The sequence below is a fragment of the Puma concolor genome, chromosome A2 (genome assembly GCF_028749965.1).
Source record: "Puma concolor isolate L17-30 chromosome A2, mPumCon1.1.hap2, whole genome shotgun sequence".
Taxonomy (NCBI): Eukaryota; Metazoa; Chordata; class Mammalia; order Carnivora; family Felidae; genus Puma; species Puma concolor.
Window position 1 is genome coordinate 7,120,909 of NC_141668.1, and position 19,049 is coordinate 7,139,957.

At 46.8% G+C, this 19,049-nt stretch overlaps 1 protein-coding gene across 1 annotated transcript; it reads right to left on the reverse strand.

Annotated features, from left to right (window-relative positions):
• Window positions 1-707: 707 nt before the first annotated feature.
• GIMAP8 (GTPase, IMAP family member 8) lies at window positions 708-18,285 on the reverse strand. Its single transcript, XM_086686975.1, has 5 exons — window positions 18,142-18,285; window positions 12,409-13,069; window positions 8,362-8,407; window positions 5,068-5,694; window positions 708-2,734 (listed from the first exon to the last, which is right to left on the reverse strand). Exons 1-5 carry the CDS (start codon window positions 18,180-18,182, stop codon window positions 2,037-2,039), a joined length of 2,073 nt encoding a protein of 690 aa, XP_086543101.1. The 5' UTR covers window positions 18,183-18,285; the 3' UTR covers window positions 708-2,036.
• Window positions 18,286-19,049: the final 764 nt, after the last annotated feature.

Consider the following 19,049-nt stretch of genomic DNA (forward strand, 5'->3'; position numbering starts at 1 on the left):
ACAGAGTGAGCAGGGAAGGGGCAGAGAGAGGGAGAGAGAGAGAGAGAATGCCAGAAGCAGGGCTTGAACTCAGGAAACCACGAGGTCATGACCTGAGCCAAAAAACAAGAGTCAAACGCTTAACCGTCTGAATCACCGAGGCAGCCCTCTGCTGCCTCTTTAGTCTTTAACAGCCTTGGCATCACCCCTGTGCCCTGTAAGCCTCTGGCACTCCTAATTCTCAGCACGTGCCTCTCGGAGGAACCCACATGGCAGTACTGTCACATGTCTCAAGCGTGGTCCTAAAGGAAAGTGGAGACGGATGTTAGGTCTTGCCTGGGAGAAGATGCCACATTGCTTAGCCCACCCATCCCCCACCTCATGCAGCTCCAATGTCACCTGCTCAACCTAGGGTGGCACACTGGGGTTTGTGCCTGCCTTCAAACAGAAGAGACGCTCTGGGAAGAGGCACATAATGCCTTCTAGGCTTTATTCCTTCCATGCTCTTGGTTCTAATTTATTTGTCCTTGCTCTAGTGAAATGCCCAGAGTGGAAGATTCCTGAGCTGGCAGAGGCCTCATGAAATGGCTGTCACCCACTCTAAGGTCCTCATGCACGCAAGATGCAGAAACCTCACCAGAGTCAAGGTGTCTAAACATCTGCATAGCCTCTTCATGGAGGCATGGTCTGCCCCGGGGTCAGAAAAATAGAAATCAGGAGGACGTGAATTTATAATATAATTCATCTTTATTATTTCACTCAATTGAATATACTTATACATACATTTTCCAGAATGTGTCATTTTCAGGGTTATGCAGAGTACAACAGTATTGATGGTGATGGTCCATGCTCTGATAAGTGGGTTAATCTTGAAGGCAACTGATAACTTTCCAAAAAAGCATATGGATGATGTAGATCCTGTCCTCAAAGCATATATAAAACAGTTAATACTGACAGCATCTGACTACACCTACCTGGAAGAAAACCCCATGATTCTCATCTCAAATATTGCCCGCACAGGCACCCCTCAACATAACCTGCTCAAATGTCAGGGAACACCACCATCCTGGAATGGAGAAGCAACTTTAAGTGTGGAGGCCACATTCCACACCAGCCTCAGACTGCCTACCCTCAGACTTCCTGACGTGAGACACAACAAGCCCCTAGTGTGTTCGAGACTATTATTTGAATCCTCTGAGCTTTACCCTAATTCCTAACCCATGGGGATCCAAAAAAGAGAGAGAGAGAAAAGTGCAAAGGAATTTTCAACTTGTCTGGAGGCAATCTAGAATTCTACATAGAATTTTGGAACTTTGCAATGTTGTCTCATGTTGGCAGTTTTACCACATTTTGGATTTTTGTTCTACTCTCTTTCACTGTGATGGTTAGCAATAAAATCTTTGGAAACCTCACAGACTCGTGATCATTTCCTAAGGAACAATAAAAAAGAGTAGACTGGGGCCCACTTTCCATTCAGGCTTGGAATGAAGACAGCACTAAAGAATATCCGCCCCAGGAAGAAAAGAATGTGCTGGCCCCGAGTTCTGCCCAATGGCGACAAGGCAGCTCAGGAGACCAGCATGCCTGACAAGCAGCCCTGGGCACCCAGAGGCCCACAGGATCCAGCTTGTCCACTCTGCCACACCAGGAGTTGGCTGGACACTGCTCATTACTCTACCCTCGTGTGTCTGGATCCCCTGGTTCATGGGTATTTATCTGTATTCTGACCCCGGGCTGGCCTTGGTCACCATGTCTGTCCTGACTCCACTCTATGTCCACAGGTGAGGTGATTCTTGTGATTTAATTCTGACCCTCAATGGCCACTGAATCTCAGGAGCCTCTTTCAAGATTTCCCCACCTAATTTCTCCTTTCTCCTTTCTAATCCCCTGCCCCAGCCTGACAATTTATTCACCTAATAAGAGCTGAAGCATTGCAAGGTGGCCAGCATGTGCCTTTCAAGCCCTCTAAGACATGGACCCTCCTCCCCTCCCACAAGCCCTACCTCACACCCATCCCCAACTGAGGGTGTCTCTAACTTAAAGACACCCCACGTGCATCAGTTACTGATGATACTATATCTTTTTAAAATTTTCAGGAAGCTTTTGGGCTTGTCCTTTTCCTGGTTATTTCTAATGATTTTGTTGACATTCTCCCATTCATGGGGGTAACCATGCCCTCTGTGGCTCTTTATCAGATCGACGGCCATTGTCAAAAGAAGACTTGCCTGGTTTTCCCTGGCTTGGCCAGTTTCTTTGTTATTAAAAGCACACACTCGCTCCTCACACCTCTTAGTTATGTTCTTAAGAGCTTTGTTATCTGTATCCTGGAGGTAAACTTTGAGGTCCCCCCCTTCTAGGTCTTCCTTCCGAGTGAACAGCACAATCGTGTACTTCAAAACGTCCTCCCCAAAGATGGTCTCTAGATTCTTCACTGCCTTTTTGTCCTCCTCAGTGAAGCGTCCCAGCTGGAACACCAGGACCAGAACTATGTTCCCTCCCTCACAGCAGGACAAACAGTGTTTGACCTCCTCCTCCAGCCCAGATGGACACCTCTCAGTGCTGGTCGTCAGGCAGAGCAAGGGACTGTCCACAACCACAACCCTCCACCCTTTCCACATCCTCCTGCTGCTCTGGCTCTTCCTGGTGATCAGCTGTGCTCGGAGCTGGTCGAGGAAGTCACGCCTCCCAAGGATGGTGTTCCCCGTGGCGCTCTTCCCGGTGCCGCTGCCCCCCACGATGACAATGCTCAGCGTGTCTGTCAAAAGGAAAGCAGGAAAGATTCATGACCATGGGCAGATCTGTGTGCGACTTTCAAAGTGATACCAGACATCACAGCAGAGGATGCTCAGAGAGCACTGTGGCCACCCCCTCACCCGGCAGCTCCATCCCCAAGTATGGGGGTGGGGGGGCGGCTTCTTCCAGCCAAGCACCCTGTGAACCCACAAGCACAACTTGGACCACCGTCTCTGCCCGGTGCTCACCCATGACATGGCCACTGTCCTTATCTCTGAACTTGCTCCCTCTTTCTGGTACCTTCTCTGACTCCTGTGGGTGCTACTGGCTGTATGACCCATCACCTATTCAGATACATCCGGGCTATACATCTCATCTCTTGGGCTTCTGTTCCTGCTGCAACTATGGCTTCCTGTTGCCAACCTAGTGCTGTAACTGCAGCAAAATCTCCTCGATGTATTTGAAAATTTATGCCATAGAACTGACTTTTCATGAAAAAGCAACTACATATATTATCAACAGATTACTAGTTCCTTCATTCGGATCATGCTACAATTCACGTCTCATTAAAACCACATTAAACTGAACTGTGTCTTTCTTTCATCAAGGAGTCAAAAAGTACCTAGAGGTTATAACAGTGAACACACCCTCCCCTGTTCTGTGGGGCGATGATGGAGAACAGATGTCCCTCTAGATGGAATGACAGATGTACAGAGCCCTTGCAGAGTGTGCTAGTGGGGACTCCTTGTGACTCTGAACTTGTCCTGTGGTCTTTCTCTTCCACGCTGCCTTTTTCCACAGTTCTCCTCAATTATGCATCGTTGGCCAAGTTACCAATATCCACCCAGAAACAAAGAGTGAGGGAAGCCTACCCTGTGCTGTTCCCCCAGGGGAAATTATTGAACTGCTCGTCCTGAACCTACAATCTCATAGTTATGCATAAAGGATGAAAAAGAGATTAATCCTCCCACATTCCCACATTTGTCACAGGCTTCAGTCCCTGCTCCCATACCCTCGGAAGGTGGCTCCCAAGAACCTCCATGATCTCCCACTTCATATAGAGGCACGAACCCTCCATTTCCATCATTGTTCCAGATTGCTAGTGTGCCCTCTGTGATGTCTTCCAGCTTTCTGCCAGCCATCCAAACTCTGCCCATTTTCTAAAGCCCATTTCAAACTGGGCTTTCTCCACACAGCCTCTCCTGACATTCCCACATATCTATGCTTCTTCAGGAGGCTCCCCAGCACCTGGGGCTCCATGGCAAATATGAAAGGGCTCTTTTGAGTCTGTGTTCTTCCCAGGTGAGGACATTTGCCATGGGACAGAATGGGATGACTCATACTGGCCTGGAAGAATCTCAGCTCAGGGCAATAGAGCATGTAGCACAGAGTGCATGGGGACTTCTGCTAAAGAAGCAGGTAGTGTGGCTGGACTGAGAAACCCATCTAGCTGGGGCACGTGGGTGGTTCAATCTTTTGAGCATCTGACTTCAGCTCAGGTAATGCTCTTGTGGTTCATGGGTTCAAGCCCCACATCAGACTCTGCTGTCAGCATGGAGCCCACTTTAGATCTTCTCTCTCCTTCTCTCTCCCTCCCTCAAAAATAAATTATTAAGCTTAAAAAAAAGAGGGGTGCCTAGGTGGCTCACTTGGTTAAGCATCCAACTCTTGATTTCAGCTTAAGTCATGATCTCAGGATTTGTGGGTTCAAGTCCTGCATCAGACTCTGCACTGACAGTGTGGAGCCTGCTCGGGATTCTCAACTCCCTCCATCTCTCTCTCTCTCTGCCCCTCCCCTGCTTTCTCTCTCTATCTCTCTCTCTCTCTCTCTGCCCCTCCCCTGCTTTCTCTCTCTCTCTCTCTCTCTCTCTCTCTCTCTCTCTCTCTCTCAAAATAAATAAATAAACTTTAAAAAAAAAAAGAACCAAGAAGTTAAGAGAGGGAAAGAGAGAGAGATGGAGTGGGCTTAAGAGAAAGAGAAGAGCAAACCAATGGTTCAGAACTATCTCATCACCAGCGCTGAGTCCTGAGCCCCAAACCACAGATACACTGTGGGGAAAACGGGAGATTAGAAAAAGCTCAACTCCTTCCCTTAAGTCCTTCACCATCCCCTTGGAGAGATGGGATAAGGATCAGGAAGGAAAAATTAAAGAGTTCGAGGTGTGGACAGTGTGCGGGGGGAAGGCTCATTACCTTAGGAACATTTGAGAAAGGAAGGAGAAAGAGAAAAGCTCGTCAAGAGCCTGGACCTGTCCTTTTTAGCTTCTCTCTGCCCTTCAGAAAATAGAAAGCTCTTGCACATGTCACATCTGGCTGTCAAAAGCATATATAAAATGTGTTTTACACAATATGTACCTTCCTGGCTGATGATGCATGGCTTGGCCCGGTTCTGCAGCACCAGGTCCATGATCTTTTGTAGGAGCTCGTCCACCTGGCACTGCTCCTCTGCCCCCGTCAGTCTGTAGTTGAAGGCGCTGTACCGGTCTTTGCATTTCTTAATGAGCTGGTAGAGAGCTTCATTATTGCTTTTCAAGAACATCTCTAGATCCTGGTCCCCTAGATCTTCCTTCCTGGTGAGGAGGACGATCATGTACTCAATGAATTTCTCTCCAAAAATGCTTCGGATGGTGTCCAGCACAGCCTCATCCGTCTTGGTGAAAGAGCCCAGCGGGGTCACCAGCAGGAAGGCATGGAGGCCTTGAGGGGCATGTCTCTGAAGCTCAGCTTTAATGTCCTTTGAAGATGCAATGTCCGGAGTATCAATGACCCAAATTTTCCTCCCTCTCCAGATTCTGCTCACAGACGCAAACATCTGGGTTACCGACTTTTCACTGAATTTGGTCTCAAAGACTCCCTTCCCCAGAAGGCTGTTCCCAGCGGCACTTTTTCCAGCTCCACGCTTCCCCACAAGCAGGATCCTCAGTTCCAACAACTCAGGGCTCGGTTCACATCCTGTGGCCTGCAGCTGCTTCTCCCCTGGCCCTGTGGGACAAAAGGGCAGATTCAGAGTCTCTTCTTGAGGCCAAATATGGAGATGTGGACAGGTTTTATGATTTCTCCTCCTTGCCAGTTTTTACAGAGAATGGAAGTAATGCTCTGAACAGCAGGACTATAGTCCCGGGTCAGAAGTCACTCACCCATTCAAGTAAAAACCACAAAGGCAGCCACGAATAAATTAGGAGATGTGTAGAAAGCTCAAGACCTCCCAGAAACATGAAAATCAGTTAAACTTGGCCTTTACAGGTCTTCATCCTTAGATTTCCTTTCATTTGCTACCGAAGTCCATGAAGTCCATGGGCTGAGGCAGGACAAGGGAGAATCTGAGTTTAAAATGCCCCTTGGTGGTATATTCATAAAATGTTAGACTACTCAGCAACCAAAAACAAAAAACAAAACAAAAAAGAATGAATAAATTAACTATTGATATGCAACACGCATGGATCTTCTAAACATGCTAAATGAAAGAAGTCGGACACGAAACCACATGCTATCTGATTCCACTATATGAAGTTCAAGAACAGACAAAATTAATCTATGTGGATAGAAATCTGGGTTGCAGTTCCCTTTGGGGAGAGGCAGCAGGAACTTAGGTAAGGTGATGGAAATGCTCAAGATCTTTATCTAGAGGATGGTCACTATGGGTAGATACGTAAAGTCACTGAGCTCTACACTTAAGATCTGTGCATTTCACTCTACGTTCATTATGCCTCAATACATGACTGTAGAAACTTGTACCACAAAACCGTCTCTGCACATGCGCCCTGTCCCCATCACTTCTCCTTGATCCAAGGTCAACACCAGACCTCCATGCTGAGCAAAGGGCAGAGTCAGCAATACAGAGAATATTCAGAGTTTGAGGCATCCTGGGCGCTAAGGGTATGGATTGTCACTTGGTGTCAGAGCCGCCAAGTCTGGGAGGTGGAATGAACGCGGCATTTAAAGAAAGCCACTGAAATGCTAGTGACACCACGTCCTTGTTATGTCGCCTTGGGAAAGCTCCTACTTTCTTCCAAATCACCTCATACAAGGCTACATCATATAAAAGGTCACTTCCAACTTTTTGAGCCACCCCGTGGCTACCCATGGTGTGCTATTTCCTCACCACCACGAGGCAAAATTTGGGGCCATAACAGGTAAGTTCCTTCAGGTCTTGACAGAAGGGCATCCGGAGAATTTTAAATCCCTACTTCTGCCTAAGCTCGCATCTTTCTGGCTAAGTTTACTCATCTGTCAATGAGACTAATGATAATACCACCCTCTTCCTAGGGCTGTCATGAGGAATATACTTTAGGGTTGTTAAGAATATATGGTTGTTCTGAGAATTATATTTATACGCTAGGAGGATTGAATTATTTCTATATATTTTTCCAGCACATAATGTCAACTGCAATTATTATCATTATTAAAATTGAAATAATAATAAAAGAATAATTATTTTATTTAATAAATAAAAATGCTATAAACATTCTAGTTAATTAAAATTATTATTATTATTATTATTATTATTATTTTATTGTTATTATTTGGGGGAGTTCTATGGGGACAGAGATCTCACCTACTTTATTCATTGCTGAATATTCTGTGCTTGCACAGAGCTGGCCCAGAAATAACGTGAGAGTCCATCAATAAAGGGATAGTTGGAGGCGCCTGGGTGGCTCAGTCAGTTAAGCTTACAACTTCAACTCAGGTCATGATCTCACAGTTCATGAGTTCGAGCCCCACATCGGGCTCTGTGCTGATGGTGCAGAGACTGCTTGGGATTCTCTTTCCCTCTCTCTGCACCTTCTGTGCTCTCTTTCTCTCTCTCTCTCTCTCTCAAAATAAATTAGTAAACTTAAAAAAAAATTTTGTAAAGCCTGATTTAAAAAAAATAATAAAAAAAAAAGGAAGGAAAGAAGGAAGGGAGGAAGGAAGGTATGGTTGAATTAGGCGTGTACGCCCTTACCGTGAACAAAACTGTATCTACTAAACAGAGCGAGGTAGATCCATATGTATCGATTTGTGCAGTGTGCAGGATGAATCATTAACGGCAATCATTACATGGATACTGAACTCCATTACAGAATCCTATAACTTAGTGCTCCCCAAGAAGGTAATTTCTGCTTTCCCAGTAGGAGTCAACATTGTATAGTCTTGGATCCAGGGCCAGGAAGACAAGGCTGAGTCACAAAAAAAGTCACAAAAGATAAGCCCACCTCCACAACATTTCAGAGAAAGCCAGGGACACCCACTCCATGTCCACCACCTTTGCTGCTACCATACCTACTCCCAAGTGTTAGGAGTTTCCTGGGGGACAGGTTGTGGACACCAACCTGAGCAAGGTCCCCAGAGCGCATCTTTGTTTCTAATTATCTATTTTTTCCACTTCATTTTGATGCATAATGCATTCAAAAGAATATAGATATGAGCTTATCTTTTTTTTAATTTTTAAGTTTTTATTTATTTATTCATTTTGAGAGAGCACGAGCAGGGTTGGGGGACACAGAGAGAGGAAGAATCCCAAGCAGGATCCACACTATCACCACAGAGCCAGATGCAGGGCTCAAACTCACAAGCTGTGAGATCATGATCTGAGTCGAAATAAAGAGCTGGATGCCCAATCAACCACCCAGGCACCCCTGAGCTTAACATTTTTAAGGATCATCTTACCATGTGGATTGTCCCCCTTCTGAGATGTGGCTTCATTCACATGATCCTAGAAAATAAAGGGGGAAATGATGCTCAGAGACCCAAAATCTCATCTTTTCACAAAGCAAAGAAATGGAGACACAAGTATATAATTCAGAGTAATTTGATGATTGGGATGTGGTCAAATTCAGGCTGTGGTCCTATTCCTTGTTGGCTTCTGTAGACCCATCCATAATGACAGTCGATCCTGAAACCCCATTGTTGCCACCACAACAGGCTTCCCAGAAATATGAAGATGGGTCTTGTTCTCACTCAGGTGAGTCCCACAAATGCCATCTAACCAAGGTATTTGTCCTGAAGCTCTAACTTTCCTTCTCCCCAGTCCCCAGTGGTAATAGCAATCCCTTCCAAAGTCTTCCAGAGTTTTTTCTGTTCCTGGAGAAAATCCGGAGGCTTAAAGACAGCTTCTGGATTCCCCAGAAGAAGAAACTAGCCCAGTGATGTTTGTGATGTGCATCTGAGGGACCAGGGGAAGGGAGGAGATTGGGAGTCACGCTCCCCACACATCTCCGGTGCCTTCTCCCTGCACCACACCCCCGGTACAGAGATGATCCTTCTTCTGACGTGAGAGCCAGGAAAATTTGGAACCTTCTCCATCCAGGTGGGCAAATGGAGACAACAGAGGATGGAAGGCCAAACACACAGTTGGTATTCCCTTCCCCTGCCTGGCCAAGCCATACAGTCACACCCCAAACTTAAATTGTCATGAAATCAAAAGAGAAGGTGAAAACAACGATACACAATGTGGATGAATCTGCTATTCTTAGAAACTCCCAATACTTTATTTTAACCTTATCTTTGTTAAATTTCCATGCTAGCCAAGGAAATTTTCCCTCTGCTTTCTTACTTGGCCTTACCCCAAACCATTGATACCTTCCACCATCTCCCTCCCTGGGTCTTCTCCATTCAGCTCTGATTATCACACTTCTTTCTTCTTACCTGGCACAACTCAAGGTCTTTCATGTTCTTTAAATGGAAAACATTTTTACAATGCAAATGTGTATGATCTAAAAATTAGTAATGTTTTTAATGTTTATTTATTCTTGAGAGAGACAGAGCACAAGCAGGGGAGGGGCAGAGAGAGAGGGAGACACAGAATCCTATGCAGGCTCCAGGCTCCGAGCTGTGAGCACAGAGCATGACGCGGGGCTCAGACCCACAATCCATGAGATCACGACGTGAGCCAACTAACCCACCCAGATGCCCCTAAAAATTACTAATTTTTAAATTCCCAATCCACTACCAAAGGAACAATAGCTAATTCACATACATCCTTCTATGTTTTTCTAAGTTTATACAAACACACACAAGCATATATGAACACATTGGGAGAACTTGGCTAGGTTTCAATCTGCTTAATACTATGTCCTGTACATCTGTACAAATCAGTACATATCGATCAACCCAATTTTTCTAGAAGATGCTATTTACTCCACAGCATGGATATGGAAAATTCCATACTAATGTAACGATTCCTGTATTTTTTTAAAGATTTTATTTTAAGTAATCTCTACACCCAACATGGGGCTTGAACTTAACAATCTCGAGATGAGGAGTCATATGCTCTACTGACCGAGCCAAATGATTCCTTTATTGATAGATCATAAGCTTATTTCTGGATTTACTATTTGAAAAGATACAATGATAAATATCCTTATATATACATCTTTATATGTGCAAATGTTTTCCTTTCTTGGTAACAGGGTCCTAAAAGTGGGAATCTTGCTCAGTCTCTGGGTTGTTAAAGTCCTTAATGTCTCCATAACTTACGTGAAATTTATACACGTCCATGATAATAACAGTAATAATAATGGCAACTATGGAGCGCCTGGGTGACTCAGTCAGTTGGGCGTCTGACTTAGGCTCAGGTCATAATCTCATGGTTCATGGGTTTGAGGCCCATGTCAGGCTCTGTGCTGACAGCTTCAGATTCTGTCTCCATCTCTCTCTGCCCCTTCCCTGTTTGTGCTCTCTCTCTCTCTCAAGAATAAACATTAAAAAATTAAATAATAGTAATAATAATGGCAGCTAATAATTACTGAATGCTTGCATTTCAAGTATTTGCAAATAACTTTGTCAGCATTTCATTAAACCCTGAGATACATAGTATTATCCCTTTTTACACAAGACAGAAAAATAAGATACTGTGGTCAACAAAAAGGATAGGAGTTCCGTCCCTCAGGGAGTCTGTGGGGAGGCAGCCATTGAAAGCACATACACAGCAACCACTTGACTGGCTGATGGCCATGAGGAGGAGAAGCGCCCTGAGGGAAGGGGGGCTGTAGGAGCTCATCCCAGGGGCCCACAGGGAAGACTCTCTGAGCAAAGGAGCTCTAGCAGAGGCAGACCTGGAACGGGGTGGGATGGGAGAGGGGAAGTGTCCAGGTGGAGAAAATTCCAAGTTCAAAGCTCTAGAGCACACATGAGTATAAGTCAAGGACCCCACAGGGAAGGCCGGTGGGACCAACACATAAAGAGCAAGTTAGAGGGTGGGGGGCCAGCTCAGGTCAGGGATTCCAAACTTGATCTGAAGATCAACGTACAGTCACTGCAGAATTTTACACAACAGGGGGTTGTGTTCTGGGTACACTGTGGACAGTTCATTCTGTGTCCCTTATCCTCTCTGCTGGCATCCCTGTTCCATACAGCCTTCAGGGGAGAGACAGAGGCTATAAAGGAGAGAGAGAGGGAGGTCAGGGCTAGGAGATAAGAGAGTGACAAGTTCTCCTGAGCCTCAGGGTCCTCGTCGTACATTGAGTAGGTGTGAAGATTTGATCAGTCTGGGGGTCTGGGACTTAGCAGGTGCTCAGTAAATATTGCCTTCCTTCTCATTTCCATCCTGTTTGGGTTTAACACTCACCAGTTCTCAGAAGATTCACTCTGACCAAAACTGCCCCCACGTTGGATTTTTGCTTTGCTTTACATCCATGGACACTTGCATTTAAAGACTCCTCTGTACCAACATTCACTTACTTACACTGAATCAGGAACTGCTTCGTGTCTTATGCATGAGTCACTCAAACAGAAGCGTGAGGTCTTCGAAAACAAAACCCTGGATTTTTGTATCTTCCTTCATTACAAATATATTTTCCACTCAAGTCTAGAAATTAAATAAAATACCACTCTGGCTGTCGTGTAGAAAATAGATTGAGGGGTAAGGCACAAGAACGAATGAGGGGAAGGTTGTTTGTAAAACAGTACAGGCAAGAACGGAGGCTGGCTTGGAGCAGAGGGGGGGCAGTGGAGATGGACAGAAATGCATGGATTCCAGGCACACCGATCACACAAGACCTAAGGACTTCTCAAATATCAGCTGCCAGCTAGTAGTAGCAAAGCCGACCTCTGGGTTTAGGTTCAAGGAGCATCAGGAGCATCACCACCATTTACCCAGTTGAGAGAAAACTGAAGTCTCATACATCTCAGAGGGAAAACCAAAAGTGTAACCTTGTGAAGCCTGAGATCCCATAGGAGAGCCAAGTGGAGACATCAGACGGCAACTGGATAAGGGAGCAGGATTCAGAGGAGAGGCCTGGACAGGAGTGACAAATCTGGAAACCATTAGCGATCAACGGAGCTCAAAGCTGAAAGGCAGAGAATTGAGGAAAGCCTAGAACCACACCCTGAAGATCTCAACTTTTAGAGGCCATGTGAAGAGAACTCAACAATCTCCAGAGGAGCCAGAAAGAGTAGGAGGAAAAAAACCAAAACGAGTATAGCTGTATTGAAGCCAAGGGAAGAAAGGGTCTATTTGTGTGTCTAATACTGTGAGGGAAAAACTTAAGTAAGGACTTAACTGTATCCATTAATTTGCCAATAAATTTCAAAGTCCAAAGGGTAATCCTCAAAGCAACCTACCATCTGGTGCCTCATCTTTCCAGATCATAGATAAACACCTCCTAAACAAAGCCTAGGCTCCACCACACAATGTGACAGGTCACTTATCCATGCTTGTCTTCAACCCACTAGCTCTCACCACAAAGATCCTTGAGGACCTTCAGCATTTCTTACCAGGAATCCACTGCCTTCATTTCTGAGATTCACGATATATGGTCTTCCGTTTTCATCCACCAAACGCTGGACCATGCAGAGGAGCTCTCTCACCTGGACATCCCGCTCATCTTCACTTGCCTTGTTGTTAAAAGCGCAGTATCGGCCTCCACAGTTTTCAACCAACTCCCTAAGGGAGTTCTCATCTTCAATGCAATCTTTCAGTGAGTCATTCTCCAAATCATCCTTCCGAGTGAAGACAATAATGATGTGCCTCCTGGAGTTAGCTCCAAACACCTCCTGGATCCCCTTGACTGTCTCTATGTCCTCGACCTTATAAAAGCTGATGGGGATTACCAGAAGCAGGACGTGGAGGCTGGGAGCAGAGAGCTCGAAGCAGTGTTCAATGTTACGTTGCTTGTCTTTGGCACAAGACTTTGAGGAGAAAAGGTCAGGGGTGTCAATGACCACAACCCTTCTCTCTTTTGTGAACCCACTCTCTCTCTGGCATGTTTTAGTCACCATCTGGTCACTGAATTTGGACACGAATGCAGCTTTGCCCAGAATAGTGTTTCCTGTGGCACTTTTTCCTGCACCACTTTTGCCTAAGAGGAGAAGCCTCAGTTCCGGCATGGAGCACTCTGGCTCCAGTTTCCTCTCCTGACACAGGCTCTGGTTGGTTCTGCTGGGACAAAAAGCAACACATCAGTGTTCAACCCATGCAAGAGTGGATAGAGGAGCAGCAAGAAAAAAACGCCTTCTTTTTGGTTTTTCCCAAAGGATGTGGCCTACTGAAGTCAACTCAGACTAGATTGGGATAAGAAATCCTGTTTCCCACAATCTTCTCTGTGCTCTTGTCTCTGAAATAAATCCACACTGGTAAGATGCCCAGCACTGTAGGGGCACCTGAGTAGCTCGATCGGTTGTGTCCAATGCTTGATCTCAGCTCAGGTCATGATCTCACGGTTTGTGGGATCGAGCCCCACATGGGGTTCTGCGAGGACAGCACAGAGCCTGCTTGGGATTCTCCTCTCTCTCTCTCTCTCTCTCTGTCTCTCTGCCCCTCCCTTGCTCGCTTGCTCTTGTTCTCTCTCTCTCTCTCAAAATAAATAAACACTTAAAAAAAAGACATTCAACACTGTTGACTGACTAAACCAACAACCCCTTTCTCTGTATTCATCACCCATTATACATGCTGGGGGAAATTGTGATAGACAGAATAATGCCCCCCCCCCACCAGATGTCCATGTGCTAATCCCTGGAATCTGTGATTGTGTTATTTTACATGGCAAAAGGGACGTTGCCAATGTGATTAAGGCTCTTGAGACAGAGAGATAAGAGGATCCTAGAGGATCATCCAGGTGGCTCCAATATAATCACACTAAAAGAGGTCCTTCCAAGAGGAAGATAGGAAAGTCAGAATAAGAAAAAGGAGATGTGAGGACAAAAGCAGAGGTCAGAGAGTGAGAAAGATTTGAAAATGCTACACGATTGGTTTTAAAAATGAAATAAGGAGCCACCAGCCAAAGGCAATGCAGGCAGCTTCTAGAAGCTGGGAAAGGCAAGGAAATGGCTTCTGCCACACAGCCTCCTCCAGAAGAATCCTGCCCAACACTAATTTTAGGACTTCTGACCTCCAGACTGTAAAATAATAGCTTGGTGGGTTTTTAGCAACTAACTTTGTGGCAATTTGTTACAGCAGCAACAGGAAATTAATACGTTCTCTCTCCCAGCTTCCTTTCGACCAGGGGTGGCCATGTGACCCAGTTCAACCTGATGACAATTGAGGGAATATTTGCCTGGGCCTTTTAGGAATGTTATTGTTTTCTTGATGATAGAGGCAGACTCAAGTAGAGAGCTCCTGTTCTCACCTCTTCCCCCTTCTTCTTTTTATTTTTTCTTTTTATTTTATTTTAAGTTTTTTAAAGCTTATTTATTTGTGAGAAAGACAGAGCATGAATGGGGGAGGGGCAGAGACAGAGAGAGACACTGAATCTCAAATAGGGTCCAGGCTCTGAGCTGTCAGCAGAGCTTGAACTCGGGAACAGTGAGATCATGACCTGAGCTGAAGTCGGACTGATGCTTAACCAACTGAGCCACCCAGGCGCCCCTCCTCCCCCTTCTTCTTATTTGACATTTAAATGTGACATCTGGAATGGCAGCAGATATCATGAGGCAATGAGGTAACAAATAAGAGAACAAATGTTGCTGAAGGACCCCAGAGCAGAAAGATAAAAGGATCCCCGATGACATCACTGGGCTACCAAAACATCCTTGAGACTGCCCTTTTGCTAAGTAAACAGCTGATATTCTAATGATTTAAGCTGCTGCTACTCAGAGTGTGGTTCACGAACAAGCGATATTGCCAATAACTGAGATCATGTTAGAAATACAACATCTCAGCCCCACGCCAGACTTGCTGAATGAGAATTCTTCATTTGACAAGTTCCAGGTGATTCTCATGAGCATTCAAGTTTGAGAAGCACTGGTGTTAAGCCACCATTGGTTAAAGATTAGCATTCCTAACTGAATCAGAAACCACTGGAAGAGCCAAGTTTCCCAGCACTATTTCCTTTTTTTTTTTCATGTTTATTCATTTTTGAGCTAGAGAGACAGAGAACATAACTGGGTGAGGGGCAGAGAGAGAGAGAGAGGGAGACACAGAACTTGAAGCAGGCTCCAGGCTCTGAGCTGTCAGCACAGAGCCCGATGCAGGGCTCAAACCCACAAACTGCGAGACCATGCCCTGAACCGAAGTCGGACGCTCAGCCGACTGAGTCACCCAGGTGCCCCTCCCAGAACTATTTCTTGAACAGTCTATCCTTTTCCAAATGATTCTGTCAGATACCAGGGGCCCATGTTTCCATGAGTCTTTCCCTAGGTTGTCTGTTTTGTCCACTGGACACTCAATCTATTCTTGAACCAGAAAGCCTTAATTACTAAAACCAAGATGACTTAATGTTATTCTACTAAAAATATAACTCTAAAATGAGGCTTCATTATGTAATGGAGCAGGTTCCAACACCTTGCTATTGTGCAAAACTGTCACGGTATTCTTGGCTTTTTAATCCCCTGTAGAACTTTGAAAATCAGTTGTCATTGTCTTCAGGAAACCCTGTTGAAATCTAGAGTGTCGTTGCATTGAATTTGTAGCTTACTTTTATTTTTTTATTAAGTATTTATTTATTTTGAGAGAGAGACAGAGAGCACATGCACAAATCACAAGAGGGCAGAGACAGAGGAGAGAGAGAATCCCAACATGGGACTCGATCTCACAGACTGCGAGATCATGACCTGAGCTGAGGTCAAGAGTCGGAGGCCCAACCGATGGAGCTACCCAGGCATCCCTGCAGCTTAGTTTTAGAAGAATGGACATCTGCATAGAGCTGTTCTCCCCACTCCTTTTTTTAGTCAGTTTTAAATATGTTCTAATTTCAATCATTTCTTTTTGATCCATAAATTAAGAGAAGTAATTACAAAATTTAAAAATGAGCGGCACCTTGATGGCTCATTTGGTTGAGTGTCCGACTTTGGCTCAGGTCATGATCTCACAGTTCGAGCCCCACTTAGTTGAAGTGTCAGCTGGGGTCAAGCCTTTCATGGTTTTTCCAGACTGAACTGATCATCAACTCTTCTCTGGACTTCTGCAATAACAGAATCACTGATTCCCCCTGCTTCTACCCTTCTAGAGGCTATGGTCTGTAGACAGTCAGTGTGCTCCTGCACAAACAGGAGACAGATAATGTCATTCATCAGTCCAAAGTCCCCCCGTGGCTTCCCCCCGACTCGAAATAACAAGCAAAGCCTTTACAATGGTCAACAAGACCCTACCCATCTGGACTTTAGCTGTCTCTCTGATCTCATCTCCCACCCCTCTCCACCTTGTTTTGTCTCCTGTAGTCACATGGACCTCCCTGCTGTTCCCCAAATGTGCAACCTTGGGCCTTGGTGCTGGTCGTTCACCTGAGCTAGAACACTCTTCCCCCCGGACTCGTGCAAGGCGCATTCACCTCCTTTAGATCTTTACCGCATTGGCCCTGTGGGACAGATGGCCTTCTTCAGTCATCCTACATTTAACAGCAATCTGCCCTACTGCATCCCAACAGCATTCTGCTTCCCCCACATGCCTGTTCTGTACGCCCCCAGCAACCACTGCAACCACCTTTCACATTGTGCATTTACTTGCTTATTGCTTTCTTTTGTCTCCCCACGGCTAAGAGGTAAGTCCCATGAGAAGGAGGACCTGCTTTATCTTGTTCACCATCGCATCTATGACCCAGAGAAGGCATTCGATAAGCACCAGCTGATAGTATTTACTTCATCTAACTTTGAAATTCTCTCTACCACCCTTGGTATGAAACTCTGTAAGAGCAGAGACCATGCCTGTCTTGTCCTATGTCCCTAGTCGCTGATACTGTGCCTGGTGTATAGTATAGGCTTAATAAGTGGTGTTAAATGAATGATCATGGGGTAAAGGGGTGAGGAAAGGAAGAAAAACAGTTTTTAGAAATGAAGAGAGTGACTGAAGTGATGCCACTTTGAATTAAAAAAAAAGAGAAGTAACTTCACACTGTATCCCAAGCCAATGAAGTGATATTTTTTGGTACATTAATTTTTTTAAAAAAAGACACTAGTGGGCAAATAGCTGAAGGAAGCAGAGACCTCCAGCAGGTCTGAAGAAGAAAGGAATTGATTTCCCAAGTAAGCTCCACTGCTCACATGATTACCCATCATAGTGTGTGTAAATTAATGAGCCTTTGCTAAACTGTGTGTTATATTGAATCAGGGACCCACCCAACCTACGCCCTCGCCTTGCGAACTTTTCTCTGGAGCAGAGGGGGTGCCTAGGTGGCTCAGTGGTTGAGCGGCTGACTTTGGCTCAGGTCATGATCTCAAGGTTCATGGGTTGGACCCCCATGTGGGGCTTTCACTGACAGCGCTAAGCCTGCTTCGGATTCTGTCTCCATCTCTCTCTCTCTCTCTCTCTCTCTCTCTCTGCCCCTCCCCTGCTTGTTCGTTCTCTCTCTCTCAAAAAAAAAATATTTAAAAAAAAAAAAAAGAAAAAAAATTCGGACGAAAGGTAACCAAAACTCCCCCTCCCTCACTCTCTCCTTTACCCACACTCCCCTCTGACCATCTCCCAGCCCCTCTGGAGACCCCAGCAGGGCAAGGAGGAGAGAAAACGAAAGCTTTCACTCCAGAACTATAGTGACACTCTCCAGCAACCTGTACTTGTTCTCGGGGTATAGCTCGAGGGCGATGTGGGTTCAGCCGTCCAAGCAAAGCTCCCAATGGTCTGGGGAATCTGCCCTGCACCCGGGAAGTTCAAGCCCACAGAAAGAGATGGCCAGAGAAGCTTCCAGAGCCTAGCCTGGGGAGGACGCACTCCCAGCCCCGCAGGTCAGGCAGTCATCAGGAGGACAGAAAAGCATTCAACGGTGACAGCCCAGGGGGCTCAAATGTAGGCAAAATCATAAGTCTTGTTTGGGGCAACCACCGGCCACCCCGAGGGCTCAGTTAAGGGGACCCGACAGCGCACGGGGTGGGGAACAAAAGCGAGCGTGGACGGGGCGGATCCGTGGCTACCAGCCTCCTCCCCCAGCCCTGCCATCGGCCCCTCGCCGCCGAGCCCTCCTCGTGGAAGGCGAGGAGCCCGCCTCCCTCCCCCCTCCCCCGCTCCCCCACTCCCCCCCTCCCCGCGGCCCGCCCGGCCTCGGGCCCCCCGCCCCCCCTCCAGCGCGGATGCGCAGGCACCTCGGCTCCGGCTCCGGCTCCGGGCGCGTCGTGGGCTGCATGGCTCCGGAAAGTGGCCGAGAGCCCCGCAGCAGCCGGCCCAGGGCGGGAGGAGGGCCGCGCGGAGAGAAAGCAGGGGCGGGCCCTCAGAGGCGGTGAGGGTGGAGGGGAGAGTTGGGGCTGGTGCCAGGTCGCGGGGTGCAGACGAGGGACAGGCACGCCTCCCCCCCTCGCCGCCCCCTCCTGGGGACACGAAGGGCAGGACTCGAGAGCGGAAGCTGGGCCTGGGGCTGCGGCGCCCCCGAGGGTTCCCCCGGAGAGGGTCATAGTGCGGGGTGCTCCCGTCCCTGGGACCGAAGTCGTGGAGCCTGAAGAGGCTGAACCTGGCCGGTGCGGGGACGGCGCCCAGTAGGTGGTGCTTCTCCGGCTGGTGTCCGCCACCCTGGGCACCTGAGACCCCTTCCCGAGACTGAGGAAACCGAGAAGACGCCGGTTTCCTTCTCCCACCCCCACCCTCTAGCAACTCCTCACACCCCTCCTGGGGGACCCTCCAACCCGACCTGGGGAACGCGCTGCTTGCCAGGCTAAAGGGTTCCTTCTTAGAGCCCGGCTAACATTGAAATGCTGGAACTTCTATGCTTTCCAACAGCTTATAAACGAAACCCTTTTTGTGCGTGATGATAGTATCCGGAAGCTTCCTACTACAGGAGCCGGACTCTGAGAAAGACTATTATTTTATTATGGTTTTTATTTATTTTATTTTTGTAATGCCTTTTCAGTTTTGAGAGAGAGACAGAGCGTGAGCAGGGGAAGGGCAGAGAGAGAGGGGGAGACACAGAAGCTGGCTCCAGGCTCCCAGCTGTCAGCACAGAGGCTAGAACCCATGAAGTGAGGGGTCTAGAACCCATGAACTGAGAGATCATGACCTG